Genomic DNA, 17,457 nt, shown 5'->3' with positions numbered 1-17,457 from the left:
CGGCCCCCACACCTCTCATGCATGCTGCGCTGAATACAGCAAAAGACAAGCAGCAGAACAAGGGGGCTCCGTCCGCAGGATCGTGGTTAACCAGCAGAGCACCGGGCAGGGCGGCAGCAGGGGAGGCTCCGTCCACTGCTGGAGCTCCTAGCTGCTCGCCCCACCTGCTCTGCAGCCACCCTCCTGAGAGCAGTGCCCCACCCCCAACCCGCAGCCTTCCTCACCCCACCCCCGCCACAGGAGTGGTCACACGGCCCAGGTGCCCGGCTCAGAGGGGACCACCGCGGGCCAGGCCAGCGTCACTCAGGCCTGGGGCACGAGCTTGTGCAGAAAGGGTTCTCTCTCTCTCTCTCTCTCTCTCTCCCACTTCCCCCTGGCTGGGGTTGGGGGAACCTGGAGGTTGAACAGTATGGGCTGCTGTGGCCAGCTCCGCCCTCACCTGGGAACAGCAGGTCTACCGCAGCCCCGTCAGCACAGAGCCCACCCCAGGACCCAGAGCCACAGCCCCTGCTACAGGGACCTGATGCCCAAGGCGGAGCGGCTGGCCGCAGCCCCCAGGCACGCCAGGATCCCCCACCTTGTTACCTGCTCCCACGAACAGGCCTGCTTCGTCCACGAGTCGAAGACCAGCACGTAGCCCAGTGTCAGCAGGCAGGCCCAGGTGAGCAGCGCCACCGCCCTGAGCCAGTGCCGGACAAGGCACTCAACATACACCAGCACGTAGACAGCCACAAACACGGCGAGCGCCAGGAACGCCGTGGCCAGCACAGCCTGGTGCTGAGAGGGGTCCTGGGGGGACAGACAGGCACAGAAATGCCTCTGTGGTCCCCGGCAGGGCACCACCTCCTCCAGAAAGCCCGCCTACGTTGGTCCACCCTCTACAATACGGACGACTTCCACATCAAACACTGGCTTCCCTCTTACCTCCAGGCCCTCGCCTCACCTCCATCTCCGGGGGGGAGGGGCCACCTTAGGGGCCTCGGCATCCCCACATCCCAGCCCCAGCCCCCCTCCAGGCCCCCTTGACGCTCTGGGAACAGGCTGCCCGGTTCCCTCACGGGCAAAGCCATGGAAAGCCACTGGCAGCAGAGGACACCACTGGGTGTGGGCGGGCACTGAGGAGAAAAGGCACCCACGCCCCCCAGCAGGGAGCTGGAGCGAGGACGCAGCAGTGTGCCCGGGAGGGGAGCGGCGGCATCGGCCAGGACTTGCACAGCTGGCGAGGCCCAGGGAGGCTCTGCGTGCCCCTGTGCCCCTGTTCACCCCAAGCTCCGGTGTCCCGTGGTTTGCACACACACACACAGATCCAAGCAGCACTGACAGAGCTCCCACTGGGAAACCAGCCACCCTACACATAGCAGCACCCTGTGGTCTCCGAGGTTTTCTTCGAGAACTCTCGACATTAATTAGAAAGAAAATGAGGGGCTGGGCATTGGTGCAGTGCTTAAGCTGCAGCTGGGGCACCCGCATCCCCTCTCAGTGCTGGGTCACCGTGCTGCCTCTGCCGCTATCCCAGCACCCTGCCTAAGCACACCCTGGGAGGCAGCAGGGGCTGGCCCAAGTACTCGGGGCCCTGCCACCCACGTGGGGACCGGATGAAGTTCCAGGCTCCTGGCTGGAACCTGGCCCAGTCCCACTGCCACAGGCATTTGGGGGATGGGCCAGCAAACGGAAGATCCCCCTCCCTCCCTCCCTCCCTCCCTCCTTCCCTCTCTGCCATTCTGCCTTTCAAATAAAAACGAGCTAAGTTTAAAAGGAAAGTGAACCATGCAGCTCTGTGGCTGTGCTAGTCCCAGGGCAAGCATCTGATGGCTGCACCCACACAGCGGCTGTAGCAGGGCAAGCGCCCAGGTCAGAGATGCCATCAGCTCAGGGCCGGGTTAAGAAGGATTCTGAGGGGCAGATGTCTCGCACAGCAGCTATGACAACACTTGGGATGCCCTCTTCCTATACGGCAGAGCCTGGGTTTGAGTCTCAACTCCGCTCCCTCTCCCAGCTTCCTGGCGGCACAGTCCCCCAGGAGCCAGCCATGACAGCCTCAACTTTCTGGCCTTTGCCACCGAGTGGGAGATATGGATGGAGCTCCCAGCTCCTGGCTTTGGACTGGTCCAGTCCTGGTTATGGTGAGCATTTGGAGAGTGAGCCACTCAACACGGGATCTGTCTGTCTCTCTGCCTTTCCAACAGTCATACAGAAGACTTCTGAGGCCCACAGACACCTGCCCTGCCAGGGGACCCGGGGGAAGTGGGGTACACAGGGCGTCCCTGATCAGGTCTTTGGGAAAATTCAGCTTCTTCGTGGAGAAAAGCGAGGGGAAGTTTTTGGCCAAAGTCATCTACATCCACCCCCAGACTTCAGCATTGAAAATCCAAAGGCAACTCCCATCTCTGGCCAGCCCACAAGTGCTCCAGGTGCGGAGAGACACCACGGCTGGCCCCAGCCTCCCCCGTACACAGCTGTGCCCGTGGCGCAGGGACTCACCCCGTGGCTGAAGGCGATGGCGATGAGGGCACCGCAGGCAGCCGTGGCGGCCACCAGCAGGGTGAGCAGCAGCGGCCCGTGCTGGCTGGTGAGCCGGTACTTCTCATAGAGTGCCGCCTGGTCCGGGCCCTCCTCGCCCTCATTGAGGAAGTAGCGCCCCTTGGCCGGCATCCTTGGCCCTGGGCACCCTCAGGACCAGCCTCGGCCTGGGGGGCATCTGGCGGCCCCCACCCTCCTCCGTGGGCCCGGGCCTAGGCCTCTGGCCTCACCGGGGCTGGCGAGTGGGGCCGGGCGGGGGCCTCTGCGGCCTGCAGCTCCATGGGCGATGTGGGTTGCCTCTGCTCACTGGGCCGCTGGTGTTGTCCGGTGCGCCCGGCTGGGCTGAGCAGGCCCGTGAGGCCTCAGCGCTGCAAAGACAAAGCAGACCCCGGTTTGCAATGTGCCGAGCACGTGCAGCTGCCAGCCGCCAGGGTTTGACTGTTTTTCCCTGGAACACTGGGAGTTCAGTACCGAGGGGGCAGGAACATAACCCAGCTTTGGTGCTTAGAGGTGGGGTCCTTGGGGGTGATTACTTGGAATTACATCATTGGGGGGCCCCACCGTCGGATCCTGGTGGCTCTGCGGGAGACCCAGACACACACACTCCAGTCTTGCCATGTGACGCTGAGTGCCACTGCAGGACTGTGCCAGCAAGACCACCACCACCAGAGGCCCAGCCAATGGGGCCTCTGATCTTAGACTGAGAACCTCCAGGGCCACAAGCCAAAAACCAAGCCTCGGTTCTGTTCAAAGTTCAACGCCTGCGTGGTTTCCTCACAGTAGCAGGCCAGCGCTGTGGCCCAGCAGGGTAAGCCACCGCAGGGGATGCCACGTCCCCTAAGGAGTGCTTGGTTCAAGTCCCAGCTGCTCCAGTTCTGATCCAGCTCCCTGCTAATGCACCTGGGAAGGCAGCAGAAGATGGCCCAAGTGCTTGGGCCCCTGCACCCACGTGGGAGACCCAGATGGAAGTCCAGACTCCTGGCTTTAGCCTGGCACAGCCCTGGCCATTGTGGCCATTTGGGGAGTGAAACCAGCGGATGGAAGATTCTGTCTCGCCCCTCCTCTCTGTCACTCTGCTTTCAAATAATAAAATAAATCTCTAAAAAATCTTTTTTTAAAAGAAAACTTTTTTAAAAACTTTTTTTAAAAATTTAAAATATTTATTAAAAAAAAGATTTATTTACTTATTTTGAAAGGCAGAGTGACAGAGAGAGAGAGAGAGCGAGAGACAGAGAATCTCCCATCCGCTGGTTCACTCCCCAAATGGCTGCAATGGCCAGGGCTGTGCCAGGTGAAGCCAGAAGCCTCTTCCTGGTCTCCACGTGGGCAGCAGGGGCCCAAGCACCTGGGCCATCTTCCACTGCCCTTCCAGGTGCACCAGCAGAGAGCTGGATCAGAAGTGGAGCAGCCAGGACCCAAACCGGCAGCCACAAGGGATGCCAGCGCCAGAGACAGCAGCTTCACCCACCACGCCACGGTGCCAGCCTCAAAACTATTTGAAAAGCAGTGCTTTGCAGTAAGGACAGCAGCGACTCCTGTCCCACCACGCATCGGTACACACATCCCCCTGCTCGTCTTCAGAGCCTGCAAAGGCGGAGGGAGCTGCCCACCCAGTTTAGGGTCGCGGAACTGAGCCCAGAGGGGCAAAGATCACATGGCAGGAGCCGGCTGGGATTCAAACCCGCAGCCCAGGCTTCCCTCTGACACCCTTGGGGCCGGCACAGATGACACAAGCATACCAATAGCAAATGCCCGCCCCTCTGCCCTGCTGCCAAACACCTGTGCTGCTTAACCGCAAAGCCTGGGACGATGCCCCACAGCTGCTCCACGCCCCGGGCACCCTCTGTGGCCCCGACATGGGAGCCTGCACACAGGGCCAGGCACACACACTGAGCCCAGGCCACTCTCTGCGCCCAGATGCCACCCTGCCCTCCCCGGCATGGAGAGGTTCCCGAGGGCCCGTGGGAACCCAGGCCTGGTAAACACGGCTCTCAGGGATCTAATTAGGCCACTTCCCAGGCAACAGCCAGCGGGAAAGGAGGTGGACAATGGACAGCCCTGGGCGCAGGGACCGCGGCCCATCCAAGGACCTTGGCCAGCTCCTGAACAAGCCATGCAGTGTGCGGCAAGGCGGGGGGCTGGGAGGAAAGGTTTTACTGATCACTCCTGGAGAGGTGGCCCTGGGAGCCACCACCAGGCCCCTCCCACCTGGGAGCCACCCCCGCCCCGGGGGAAAGGGGGCCAGGCCCAGGGCCCAGTCACTGACCCTGCAGGCAACCAGGAGGGGCCTTCGGAAGCCCTGGATGCCTCGTCCCCAGCCAATGACCCTGAGGCCTCCGCTTGCAAAACCCAGTGACGGGGAGCCCGTTACCTTGCAAAGCATCCCCTCCACCCTAACCCTTGTATGGAGCCAAGCCCTGCCTCCCGCCCCACCCCCCACCCCTCTAGTCCTGTCCACACTTCCCACCAAAAGCGGGAATCTGCCCCTTCACCTGGAGACACAGTGACCCGCTGGGTCCCTCCCTGGCATTCACACCTCCCGTCTACCCTGGAGACACAGCCCCTGAGAGAGAGGCCCCCACCAAGGCCCAGCTGGGGCAGGGTGCTTCTTGCTTCTGCTGAGTAACACCCCCCCCCGACCCCCACCATGCTTAGTCCCCTGGCTCAGGGGCCACACAACCCAGATATGGCCAAGAAGCCCCATGACCAAAACCACCCCAGTGAGAATCCTCTTGAGACTTTTGCTGACCTAGGAAAAGAAAGAGGTGCTATTTTGTCCGTGGCCCAGAGCTGCCGGCACACACCCGAGCTGCAACAAGGAGACAGCCCACCTGAACAGGAAGCCGACATGGAGAACTGGAGGGAGACAGAGGCTGTCGTCACAACAGCCCAAGCCTGGAGCCAGTGCACCTGAAGCTCAAGCAAACACCCGGTATTCCAATCACACGGGACAGTCACTCCCTGAAGCCAGTATGAGTTTGTCACTTGCAAGCACCAGTCCCAAGGTGGACATCAGGCATCCTGATCCAGGGGATGCCTCGGCCCCGTGGGTCCAGAGCCGGGGGAGGGGTCCCACTCCCCAGAGAGCTGCGAGTGGGCTCTGTAGACACTTCCTGCCCTGGCTAGGACCTTCTGTGAAGGAGCTGGGCCAGGGAGGGGACATCCCTATCCCCCCCAGCTAACTGCTCTCCCCGTGGCCTGGGCCCCCTGCAGGAAAGCACAAGACCCAGGCTGCAGGGGCCTGGGAGCAGCAGGGCGCTCCCCACACCCCACCCGTGGGCCTCCAGGGACTCCTCTCCCTCTGGAAGGGGTCTAGGGAACCTAGGCGCACATAGACGTCAGGGGAATCAACTTCTCCACACCCAGGCCACCTTGTGGCTCTGAGCGGTCCCCAGCCCCAGGGCTCGTGATACAGCCGTAAGCAAAATCTCCCGGGCTCTTTCTGCGTGCCCGGATCTGTGACTTCCTCTGCCCTGTGGATCTGACTGCTCCTCCCCGTTCACTGATGCGGCATCTGAGGCACAGGGAGCTTCCGTCACTTGTCCCGGTCACACAGCTACTACATCAGAGCTGGGAGCTGAGCACGGGCCACCTGGGGACCACCCCGCGTCCTGCTCTGCAACATCCCCATGTCCAAAGTCCCTCGAACTTCAAAATGCCCGCACTCCCCAGCCTGCCCCGCCACTAGACCGTGGCCAGAGCGTCAGCCAGGGGGACAGGAGGCCAAGCAGACCCCACTGGGGACCTCCCCTCTCCCTTGCTGAGCAAGGTCAGGCCAGGGAGATCCAGCAGGGCCACCTCCCCCAGGAAGCCCTCTGAACTATACCCTACACACCCTCTTCTCCTTTCCTTGTGACTGAACAGAACTGTGGCTCCTCTCCAAGCCCTGACCATCCGGGCCCAGGCTGAAGAGCCATGCAGGCTGCTGTTAGTAGGAGGCTAGGACTCCATGGTTCAGCTCAGGCTAGAGCCCTCAGGGGCCCTCAGGACAGCCTTCCCCGGGGGCCCTGCTGGTCCCCGGGGAGGGTGAGCTCTAGGCCACCCCCAGCTTTCACAGGGGCACACAGGCACCACTTCCTCATGCATGCGGTGCTGGCAAGAACCCCAGCCCAGCTTCCTCTGGCCAAGCCCCGGCAGGCCCTGGGGCTCCCATGGCCTCAGAAAGCGGAAGTGGGGTGCTGGGAGCATCGAGGGGGGCCGGGCAGGCCTGCAGAGAGGAGAGGGAACCACGCGGCAAACGCCCATATGCCCAGTCTGGCCCCGAGACAGTGGGGCTCCACTCCTGGGACAGGACGTGTGTGGGGTTGCCCCGGGGAGAGCTCTGTCTGCCGAAGGCGTCCCTCAGCACGTGGTCCTAGGAGCCCCTCTGCTGCGTTAAACACTAGAGTCCCTCTGCCCAGCACTCGGCCCGAAGGGTGCTGCGGGATGTCTCAGGGCACCACGACATTCTTGTCTCCTTTTGCAGGCATTCAAGGCCCCATCCCCCACCTCGTCCCCTCCCTGTCCCCAGGCCTTGCTGGGCTTCTGCTCACAGCACTGACCTCCTGCCCAGGGCCTTCTCTCCCAGGCACACCCCCAATGCCCGCGCACACTGCCTCACCAAACCTTCGTGCCGTGTGTCCGTGTCCGTGTCCGTAGCCGGCCCGGGCAAGGCGGCGCTGAGCCAGACGCCAGGGCAGGGAAGCCAGCACACGGCCCCAGCCCGAGCTGGTGAGCAGGGAGGGAGGCTGTGGGGCAGAGAGGAAGGGTGAAGGGGGCGGGGCGGGAAGTGCCCGCAGCACACGGCCTCCAGGTACGCCAGGCAAGGGGAGACCCAGGCTCCTTACCAATGCCGCTGCCCCGGCCTCGCACTCCGGGACCCTCTGGCTGCTCAAGGGAGCTGAGAAGGCGGCAAAGAAGCCCAAATAGCAAGCGGGGGCTGCGGAAGCCCTGCAGGATCACAGCCCCCACCCAGGAGCTCCTGACGTCAGCCGACAGAGCCTCAGGCAAGGGCAGGCAGCACTGACCCTAGCAGGAAAGGCCTCGGGATGCAGCCAGCCCACGTCATATCTCAGTGCCTGGGTGTGATCCCTAGAGCAGCTCCCGACTCCAGCTCCCTGCTAATGCGAACTCTGGGAGGCAGCGGCCATGGCTCAAGTAGGCGGGTCCCTGCCACCCACAGGAAGACCTGCATTGAGGTCCCAGTTCCTGGCTCAGCCTGCTTGTTGCAGGCATCATCTGGGGGGAGTAAACCAGTAGCTGGGAACTCGCGCTGTCTGTCTGTCTGTCTGCCTGACTCTCTCTCTCTTTCTACCTCTCAAGTAAATAAAGAACATATTAAAAACTCAAAAAAGACAAACCCCAGGCAGGGTGAAAGCTCCCAGGGCCAGCCAGCACCATGCAGCCGTGGGTTAGCCGCGACCTGCGATGCCTGCAGTTAACTGCTGTTAACCACATCCTTTATGGGCACCAGCTCGGGTCCAAGACCCAGCGGCTCTATTTCCATTCCAGCTCCCTGCTAATGCGCCTGGGAAAGCAGCAGAGGATGGCGCAAGCTTTTGGGCCCCAGCACCCACATAGGAGACCTGGCTAAAGCTCCTGGCTCCCGGCTTCGGCCTAGCCCAGCCCTGGCCGTTTTGGTCATCTGGGGAGTGAACCAATGGATGGAAGACCTCTCTCTCTCTCTCTCCTTTTCTCTAACTCCATCTTTCAAATAAAATGAACAGAACAAAACAAAAGCTGAAGCTCCCGAAGGCGCCAGCCCCAGCCAGCGCTGCTCCAGCTCTCAGGCCCCTAGGATCTCCCAGGCTGATCCAGCCCAGGCCCCAGATGCCGCAAGCTGCCTGCCAGTCTTTGAGTCCAGAGGACTTCGTGCCAATCCCACTTCTGCCTCCAGTCCTGTGACGCTGAGCAAGCCCCTGGCATGACCGGGGGCCTCACTTTCCCCTCTGACAAAGGGGTGGTGGTGCCAGAGCTGTGAGGCCCGGCTCCGGGAGCTGGGCTGGGGTGGAGGCAGAATCTCTCGACACAAAGATGGGGCCCGCTGCTGTCACCTGGCTCCGAGGGCCCAGCCTGGTGGCCTCCGTGCCTGAAGCCTACGGTCCACTTCACTGCTGCGGCCCAGCATCAGCCGGTCAGTCTCCCCTTTAAAGCACACCCTCGGTGCAGGCCATGCCTCCTGCGACCCCCGCCTCCTATAGCCAGGGCCTGGATCAAGTCTCCACTTCACTCCCCCCGAGCTTCCTGCTAATGTGCACCAGGTTTGCTCAGTCACCTGCCAGTCCTTTCTCTAAAAAGAGATTTATTTGAAAGGTCGAGGGACACAGAGATCCTCCATCCACTGGTTCACTCCCTAAATGGCCAAGAATGGCCAGGCCCAAGCCAGGGGTCTGGAACTCCATCTGGGTCTCCCACATGGGTGGTAGGGGTCCAAGTATTTGGGCCACCTTTGCTGTTTTCCCAGGCACATTAGCAGGGAGCTGGAGAGGAAGTGGAGCAGCTGGGACTCGAACCAGCGCTTCAGTGTGGGCTGCGAGCAGCAGCTGAACCTGCTGTGCCACAACACAGGCCCCTCTCCAGACAACTGCCAGGGAACTCATCCGTCCATTCATCCATCTCCAGAGGGCTTCACGCGTGCACTCCGCAACAGACACGCATTAGCCCCTCCCGTGTGCCAGGCTCCAGGCACAAGGCCCCAGGAGGGAGAGATAGTGCCCCACTCACCGGGTGCATGCCGGGGCTGTGCCCACAGTGCTGATTAGCAAGCCAATCCACCAGGCTCCCGATGGGGAAAACATCGGCACTTCCCCTCCACTCAGGCCTGAGATTCCACAATCAGGAGTTCATTTCACTCAGCGCCCGCATCACCCTCCTCGCCAGGTTCCCCTTAGCATGGCAGCGCTCCCACGGCCACGGGAAACAGACCCCTGAGCCTTTCCTCCTGGAGGAGGAACAGAAGGGTGGTCCCGCTGGCCCCTGTGTGGGGCGGGTCCTGCCTCTGACGTCACACCCTCAGACGACAGGTGCACTGGCGATGGCGAGGTGGGACAGGAGACGCCTCGCAGGCCCTCGAGCCACCCCGCCCTGGCAGAAGGAAGGCTGTTGGTGAGAGTCTGCCTCCTGCACTGCTGGCAGCCTCTTTGTAGGCAGCGGCTGAGGCAGGCATTGGCATAGCGGTCCTGATGCTGCTTGGATGCCCGCGTCCCAGACCCAGGCGGCTGGGTTCCAGTCCTGCCTCCACTTCCACTTCCGGCTTCCTACTTACGTGCACCCTGGGAGGCAGCAGGTGATGGAGAAAGTATTGGGGTTCCTGCCACCCACATGGGAGACCCTGATGGAGTTCTAGGATCCTGGCTTCAGCTAGGCCCACCCCTGGCCATACTGGGCATTTGGGGAATGAACCAGCAGACAGAAGACCTCCCTCCATAAAAAAATTTAAAACAGCACAGCCTGGAAGACAGCGAGCAAGCTGGAGCCAAAACCTATACAAGGACGGTTTCCAGAGAGAGCAAGAAACTTCAAGGGAATCTCACTTAACTCTGGTAGAAAAGGCCTTCCTGACCTGACCGAAATCCAAAAACCATAAAGACAAGACTGACAAATGAATCACGTGAGAGATTGAAAATGACTAGATGGTAAAAACTATCAAGACGTCACCAAAAGCCAAAAGACAGACCAGAGAATCACAATTTCCACTCCTCACAGGGAGATTCTTTCCAGGACATGTAAAGAGCCCTTACGCATCCAAAAGAAAAACAGGGCCAGGAGCGAAGACGTCCAGACCCACGCCACAGCACTGGGCCCAGCTCCTGGACCCAGCTTCTGATCCAGCTCCCTGCTAACGCACCTGCGAGACAACAGAGACGGCCCAAGTGTGTGGGGCCCTGCCAGCCACATGGGAGAGCTGGGTGGAGTTCCAGGCTTCTGGCTTTGGCCTGGCCCAGCCTGGGCTGTTGCAGGCATTTGGGAAGTAAACAAGCAGATGGAAGATCTCCCTTTCCGACTCTCCCTCTCACTTTGTCACTCTGCCTTCAAATAAATAAATAAACGTTTAAAAAAAAAAAACATCTACAGAAAAGATACTCCAAGTGGCTCTTAGACATTTGGAAAGAAGCTGACCTCGCAGGCAATGAGACAAATTACAGCCGCCGTGGGATACCACGTTTGCCTGTGTGACCGGGAAGGAACAAAGCATTTTGTCAGCCTGGGCCGGAACCAGGCACTCGGCTGGAACCGGGCACTCGGGCTCCCGCGGGCAGGAATGCACCCTGTTAGAGCGGCTCAGCGCGAGCGAAGCCACGGAGGTGCACACGTGCCCGGGACCTGCCCCACCTGATCCGCTCTCCACCACGGGAGACTGCACCTGCACAGGGTCACTCATCACCACCCTGTGACGCCTAAGTACAGAAGGAGGTGATGAGCGGCGCCCTCAGAGGCCAGGACCCAGAACGAACGAGGGGACACCGTGCAGCTGCCAAAAGCAAGGGGCAGCTTGGAACCCCGGGAGCCGGGTGGCTCCCTTAAAAGCCCACAGGGTACAGCGGTGCCGGCCCGAGACAGAAACGAGCCTTGCGTGGACAGCGTGGATGAGGCGCACGTCTCACTTTCACTTTCTATTCCTACGCTCACTGCGTGTGCATGACCAAGAGCAGTCTGCACAGAAAGACGGAAATCCCAGGTCCATCGGGGCCAAGCCGCCTGGCCTCCCCTGTGCCTTGGTTTCCTCTTTTGGCATGGCGGGCGCCACACGGGGCTCTGAGAATTACATGGCGGCGACACGGGCAGAGAGCTGAGCCTACCTGTGGCACACAACACCTACTACAAAGCTAGCAGGAAGGGTGGGGGTGGGGTGCGGAGATGAGCAGGCCTGCTCCTTCCCCACCCCCAACCCTGCCATGAGCCCAACAGCACTGCAGGGAGTGGAGGAGACCCAGACCCCTTCTGCCCTGGAAATGGCCTGGCCTGTGGGGCTGGAGGGAGCAGTGGTCAGCGCTCAGGACCATGAGCAGCAACACGGGCTGGCCTCCCGCCTCTGACAGCCTGTGGAGCACAGGGAGGCGCTGGGCAAGGGCCCCCCAGGCTGACTCCCCACAGCTGAGTGTGGGAGAGTCCAGGGGAACCGACTGTGGGACCCTAGCCCATTTGTCCAAAGCCCACAGGCCAGGAAAACATGCAGCTGGGATTTGAAGCCAGGCCCGCCCTACCGAAAGCCCAGGCTCTCATAACCCTGTACCTGCAACTGCTGAGGCGCGCCCCACCCCCACCCCCACAGCAGTGCCTGCTCACAAGTGGAGCTGGGTTTGACAGTCTCCCTTCCCTCTTTCAAGATGCCCTGTGTTCCTGGCAAAGGCTCTGACAAGTCCTGCAGCAAAGAGACTCGCTGAATTAACCCTGCAAAACTTGTCCGCACCTTTCTGGTTCCCTCGAATCCCTAGCGAACCTCCTTGGGCAGGCGCTGCCTTTGGAGTCTCAGAAAGCCCCTAGGAGCTGGGGCCCATGGAAGCCTCTCTCCTCCCCTTCTCTGAGCGCCTGGGGGAGCTGACAACAGGTGGGGACCAGGCAGAGGTGAGGAGACACCAGAGAGAGCAGTCTCTTGGGCAGTCTTCGGGCCAGCTGGGAAGAAACCAGCCTGGGGAGAGTCAGCAAGCAGAGAGCCCCCAGGGCATCTTCCTGTTGGCTTCCTGCCACTCCCATGCACCTGCCCAGATCCACCCCCTCCCCCAGCCCGGGCACACGCAAGGCAGTGCAGGGAGAACACGGCTGACAGTCCCGGCGCCACCTCTCACTGCCGTGTGACCACAGTGCTTCCCCCTCTCTGGGCCTCACTCCTCCCAGGGTCTCCGTGGTCCCTTCCCACTCAGACCAACAGAGAGGCCAGGGGGAGAGGCAGCTACCATGCAGAGCCCAGTAGCCCATCCCGGGAGGCCAAGGTCCTCTCTGCCTGGCGCATCCCTGTCCCAACAGGAAGCCCGAAGCCACCGCCTGGCCCAGCGGCCAGAGCGCCCAGGCCTAACCCACGGGCCTGAGACCCTGGTCAAGGCCAAAGGGACACATGAGGGGCAAGGCACTGCCTCGTGCAGCCAGCTGAGAGCCCGAAGAGGCCCTGTGCACAGCGGGTTGGGGGCAAGCCCCGCCCGGCCTCCCCCTTCTGCCTTCCAGAACTGCACCCACTCGGGGGCTCACACAAACTCCCGCCTTCCAGCCCCAGGCTGCACAGGGGAGGTAGCAGCGCACAGCAACCCCTGCGGTCCCAAGCCCAGGCCTCCCCGTGGGGCAGCCCACCAGGGCCCCCACACCTGTCCAGGACCCCAAAATACCCAACCCGGTCCTTGCTCACCCCCAGCCAGAAAAGCTTCTCCGGAGCCTTCTTGACTGCTGCGTGCTCTGACTTATTTCGCTTCCCCAAACGAGCCCCACCCTTCCATCGCCAGACTCTGGCAACCTAGACACACGGCCTCTGCCGGGCAGCTCCTGCCCACCCTTCAGAGCCAGCCTCCCCTGCCACCTCCCCCAGGAAGGCTGCCTAATTCCTTCCTGATCAGACCTCCCTGCCTGCCTTAGCTTCCCTGGCACCTGCACTTCCCAGGGAGGCACTGGCCATGTCACCTGGGCCCCTCCAAGGCTGAGCCATCTGCGCCCGCCCTGTTGGCCACCCAGGGTCCACCCAAACCCCTTCCTCTGTGCACTAAGACAGCCAGGATGGACCTAGCCCGCAGGGGCAGGGCCCCCACGGCGGCGCCCCCCACCCCACCTGCATGAGGTAAGGCACCTGCCTCTTAAGACAGCTTCTCACCTGAGCAACGGGGATGAGACTGATGGAGGTGGGCAGAGAGGATAGGATTGATTAGATATGTGAGCTGGGAGACCACGCCCCTACCTGATCCCACCTGCACGCCCACCTGCCCATCAGACTACGTAACCACGCCCCCTTTGGGAGTATATAAAAGGCCCCATGGGCGTGGCCTGCAGGCCGCCTGCTCTCTGCTATCTTGCCTGTGTGCTTGCTCCACGTGGCTCGTGGCCTGCTCCCTGCCTTGGCTTTGCTGCCCTGCTAAGCTACCTGTGGCTGCTCATAACCACATGCTTGCTCCACGTGGCTCGCTCCTGGCCTGCTCTCTGCCTGGTACGGACCAGACGTAGCTTCTAGGCCTCTCTTTCTCCCCTAAATAAAGCCCTCACTCTCCTGTGTATTCCTCTCACTGAATAGAAAGCGTAGAAATGTCCCATGTCGCCTGGTCGATTTGAGCCAGCATTCAGAATTCTCTGAATACATGGCAAGAACCCACAGGTTATTAATATGGAAAATTATTCATCAACAGGCCGACATCAAAACCTCCCCCCCCCCCCCCCGGGCCTGTGCTAGCAGTCAATGACCTCATGTCTCCAAAACCTCATAAACCCCCAAACCACACGTGGCAAGGGGGGGGCAGACCCCGGCTTGGCATCCCTGGGCCCTCACCCCGCAAGCACTCACTGGGCTCCTGCCCCGCATCAACACAGGGCCAGGTGCTGACGCCACAACCAGCAAGGCGGACGGGGTGGGGGGTGCAGAGCGCATGCTGGGGGCAGGAGGACACGTGCAGTAAAGGAGCGAAAGGCTGAGAAGAAATGCCAGGGCAGGCCAAGGTGCAGCCCCAGGCGGACAGCGGACGAAGCAGGCGAGAAGCAGGCGAGACGAGGGCTCCACAGCGCCGCTCTGAGACCAAACATGGGGTGTGCATCCAGTCATGGCCACAAGCTCTCCGGGCCTGTTTCCCCACTGTCTCGGGGACTTCACACAGAGGCCGGCACACAGTGAGGGCCACCACCTAGGGCCCTCCCAGCCGGCTCCCAACACGAGGGAGGGCAGCCTGAGACAGCTCTGAGACCTCCTGGGACACACTACAAGCCCTGGCACTCGGGGCCACTTCCTGCCAGCTCCTCTCTTCCCTCACTCTCCTGCCCACACTGGCCTGGCGACTAGGGGTGCAAAAGTGCTGGCCCCGCCCCCCATCCCTCTACCCCCTCCCCAGGGGCCAGGGCGGTGGCTCCAGGGAGTCTGCGCATTTCAAAGACGGCCACTTCCCCATTAGCTCCCTTCCACTTCAAAGGGCTCCTCCTCTTCCAGCAGATGGGCCTGGGGAGGCAAGTGTGGGAGGCCTGGAGCAGGACAGGCAAGAGGTAGGGCCACCCGCCCGCTGCAGAGTGGGGAGAACAAAGGGGGAAGAGGAATAGCCCCCAGGGTCCCCCAGAGAACAGCAGGAAGGGCCAGGACCAGCCCAAGGGACAGGCCCAAATCCACACCCTTCCCTCTGGGGGAGACCCAGGAGAAGGCACACGGGCAGGGGGTGGTCAGCACCCCCAACACAGCTCCACCCAGGAAAACCCAGGCCAGCCTGAGGCTGGGAGCTCCCTGGACAAGTTTCCCCGCCTGTGCCTCTCCCAGCAACGCCAGCAATTCTAGGAACCATGGATCTTTAAGTCAGCGGGGCCTGGGCTGCTACAACGGAGCCATTCAGAGAGGGTGGCTGGGCAGCCTGATGGGCAGGCAAGTTCTGCAGAGGGGGAAGACAAGGAGGCCCCCATCCGAGCTCTGCATGCAGTGACCACAGCAGGCAGGAGGTGGCACCACCCACACATGCACCTCCGCTGGGGCCTCACGCTCCCCAAAGCGCGCACTGCACCCCACGTGGCCATGAGCTCCTCCTGTGTCCATGGTCATGGTCATTCCTTCTGCCTCCAGTCCCAGCACGTAGGAGGAGGCAAGAGGAGAGGTGGGGCCTGGGGGGCAGGAGTCATGGCTGAGAGTAGGGGTCCCGCAATAAAGACCTCAGTTGGCTCCCCGTGTCCCCCAGGCCCAGTGGGGGGGGGGGCTGGCTGCGACAGAGGGAGACAAAGGGACCCTCTCTGGAGGGAGCTCATGGAGGGACATGGCCAGCCAAAACGACCCAGGAGGAGGCACCAGCATACCCCTCACCCCCAGAGCTCCAGGTCTCCCAAAGGAGGCGCCTCCCTGGGGGACACAAGGCATGCAGTTGGGGGAGGGGCAGGAGGGGGGCCAGAGGTGGGACTGCAACCAGAGAAAGGGCCAGGGCCAGGAAGGCTGCGGAAGCCAGAAACATTGACACCTGACCAGGCAAGGAGAAACTGGCCCAAGGGCTGTGTCAGAAAAACCTGGGGCCCTGGCCTCCACTCTGGGGGTCCAGGGTCAGCCGGCCCCACCCCAGCTGCACAACAGCTTTATCCCATGGCACAGTCCCAAGTGGGGGGCTCCGCCAATGCCTGTGACACAGTCACGGAGGACGGCAGGTGGTGGCAGAAGAGCAAGATCCCAGGTGTCCAGGGGAGCAGGGCCACCTGAGAGAAGTGAGCCCAAGGCTCGGCACCCCCAGCCCCCAGCCCCCTGGAGAAGGGCTGCCAGGGAGTGGGGCTGCGGCAGCCCAGCAGGTCTGTGCCCAGGGTTGGGCAATGGCCTAGCCATGACGTGCTGGTTGTGAAATCCGTGGGCAGGGGCCGGTTGAGCCGGATGCCCAGGGCTAGCCTGAGGCACTGTGCCACCCTTCGGGGGGGGGCAGTGGACAGAGGGGGCGGCTGGAGGAATTCCCCCACCCACACCTGTCAGCCAGAGCTCCCGAGTCTCCAATGCTTCAGGGACATGTTCCACGCCTGTTACCCTCCTACTAATCTCCCCGAGCACTGCCATCTGCCCCATTTCACAGATAGGAAAACTGAGAGACGGGTCAAGTGGCTAACCTAAAGGATGTCCCTCAGCCCGGCTCCACCCAAGCTCGCCTCTCTGCTTCCCCCAGGGGCATGTGGGCTCCCACCCAAGGCAGGGGGGAACCTTGTGATCCCAGTTGTACAAACACTTCCACCGGGGTAGCAGCACCTTGCGTCCAGTGCTGGACATCCATCACTGCTTAATCCTCACAACCAGCTGGTGGCCGCATACCAGCAGAAGCTGGGAGGGGGCAGGGTGGGGCTCGAACCCAGACTGACAGACCCGAGCTCTGCCCTGCTGTGTGCAGAGGCAGGCGCCAGAGCCTCCCGGCCTCCAAAGGCCCTGGCTTCTAGGGCTGCTGATGCCATGGACCCCCAGCTCCCGGCCACAAAGGTCTTCTCCCTCCCACCCCTGAGATCTGACCTCATGGAAGGCCGTGATCCAGGCTCCCAGGGTGGCACATGCTGCCTGCTCCCCCGGAAGCCCGGGGCCCTCTGCAGCCAGGCGCAACATCGCAACAGCGTGGCAAAGGCTGCCGCGGCTGCAGCGTGGGCAAGCCCCACGTCCACCTCCTCCAGGCCGAGCTGACAAGGAGAAGCCCAGCGCCAGGCGTTGGACCACTCAGCCACATGTGCAGGCTCCTTGGTAACGTGGAATGGCGAGGCATGGGAAATCCCCCCCCCCAAGCCTGCGCAGGGCACACGGTGCAGCTCCCTCGACCCAGCCACCAAAGCTTGGTCTGACCCCAACCCTCCCGCAGTGGGGAGCACCACCCAGAGCCCCCTCCTCAGGGCTGCCCTGCCCGCGCGAGGCCCAGCATCCTGGCAGGGCTCTAGCTGACCACACCTGAAGACATGTGAGTGGGTCCCGGGGGTCTCTGCCCTCCTCCCATCAAGTGTGGGTTGTGGGGAGCAGGGGGTAAACCAATAGCTACAGACTGTGAAGGAGCCATCAGGTCAGCCCTTCTGAGAAGCACCTTTGGCCTCTACAGAGGGCTCACCCCTGCCCCATCCTACCTCTCCCTGCCTACAAACCCATCCCCCAGAACCCCCAAGCAAACCCCTCCCAGCTATGCCCTGCTACCCCAAGCCCAGCCCCCCATGGCTGCTGCTTTTCCATAAAACACCCCTGGCGACTGGGCCTCCAGCCACCTAACCTTTTCCTTTCTGAGGGCCACGGGGTCTGCAGCAACGGAGAGCCTGCCCTGCCCCAGCACCAGGAGCCACAGGAAACCCCAGGGCTCTGTGGGGGTGGGGGCG

The 17,457-nt window shown here is 62.1% G+C and overlaps 1 protein-coding gene across 8 annotated transcripts in view; it reads right to left on the bottom strand.

Moving 5' to 3' along the window:
* The window catches only part of ADCY7 (adenylate cyclase 7), a 46,084-nt gene that overhangs the window by 18,910 nt on the left and 9,717 nt on the right, over positions 1-17,457 (bottom strand). For 5 of the 8 annotated variants that reach the window (XM_062177320.1, XM_062177322.1, XM_062177325.1 and 2 more), the window contains exons 2-3: positions 2,482-2,888; positions 586-789 (exon numbers count right to left, since the gene is read on the bottom strand). In XM_062177320.1, coding sequence (XP_062033304.1) covers positions 586-789; positions 2,482-2,652 — 375 coding nt within the window. In that variant the 5' untranslated portion in view covers positions 2,653-2,888. Of the gene's footprint in view, positions 1-577; positions 790-2,481; positions 2,889-17,457 lie in introns of those variants that run through there. The other 3 variants (XM_062177326.1, XM_062177328.1, XM_062177327.1) reach the window with 3 other exon arrangements.

This window comes from Lepus europaeus, chromosome 19 (assembly GCF_033115175.1).
Source record: "Lepus europaeus isolate LE1 chromosome 19, mLepTim1.pri, whole genome shotgun sequence".
NCBI classification, from domain to species: Eukaryota; Metazoa; Chordata; class Mammalia; order Lagomorpha; family Leporidae; genus Lepus; species Lepus europaeus.
Note: the sequence above shows the minus strand (reverse complement) of the source record. Positions and strands in the feature narration are given on the sequence as shown.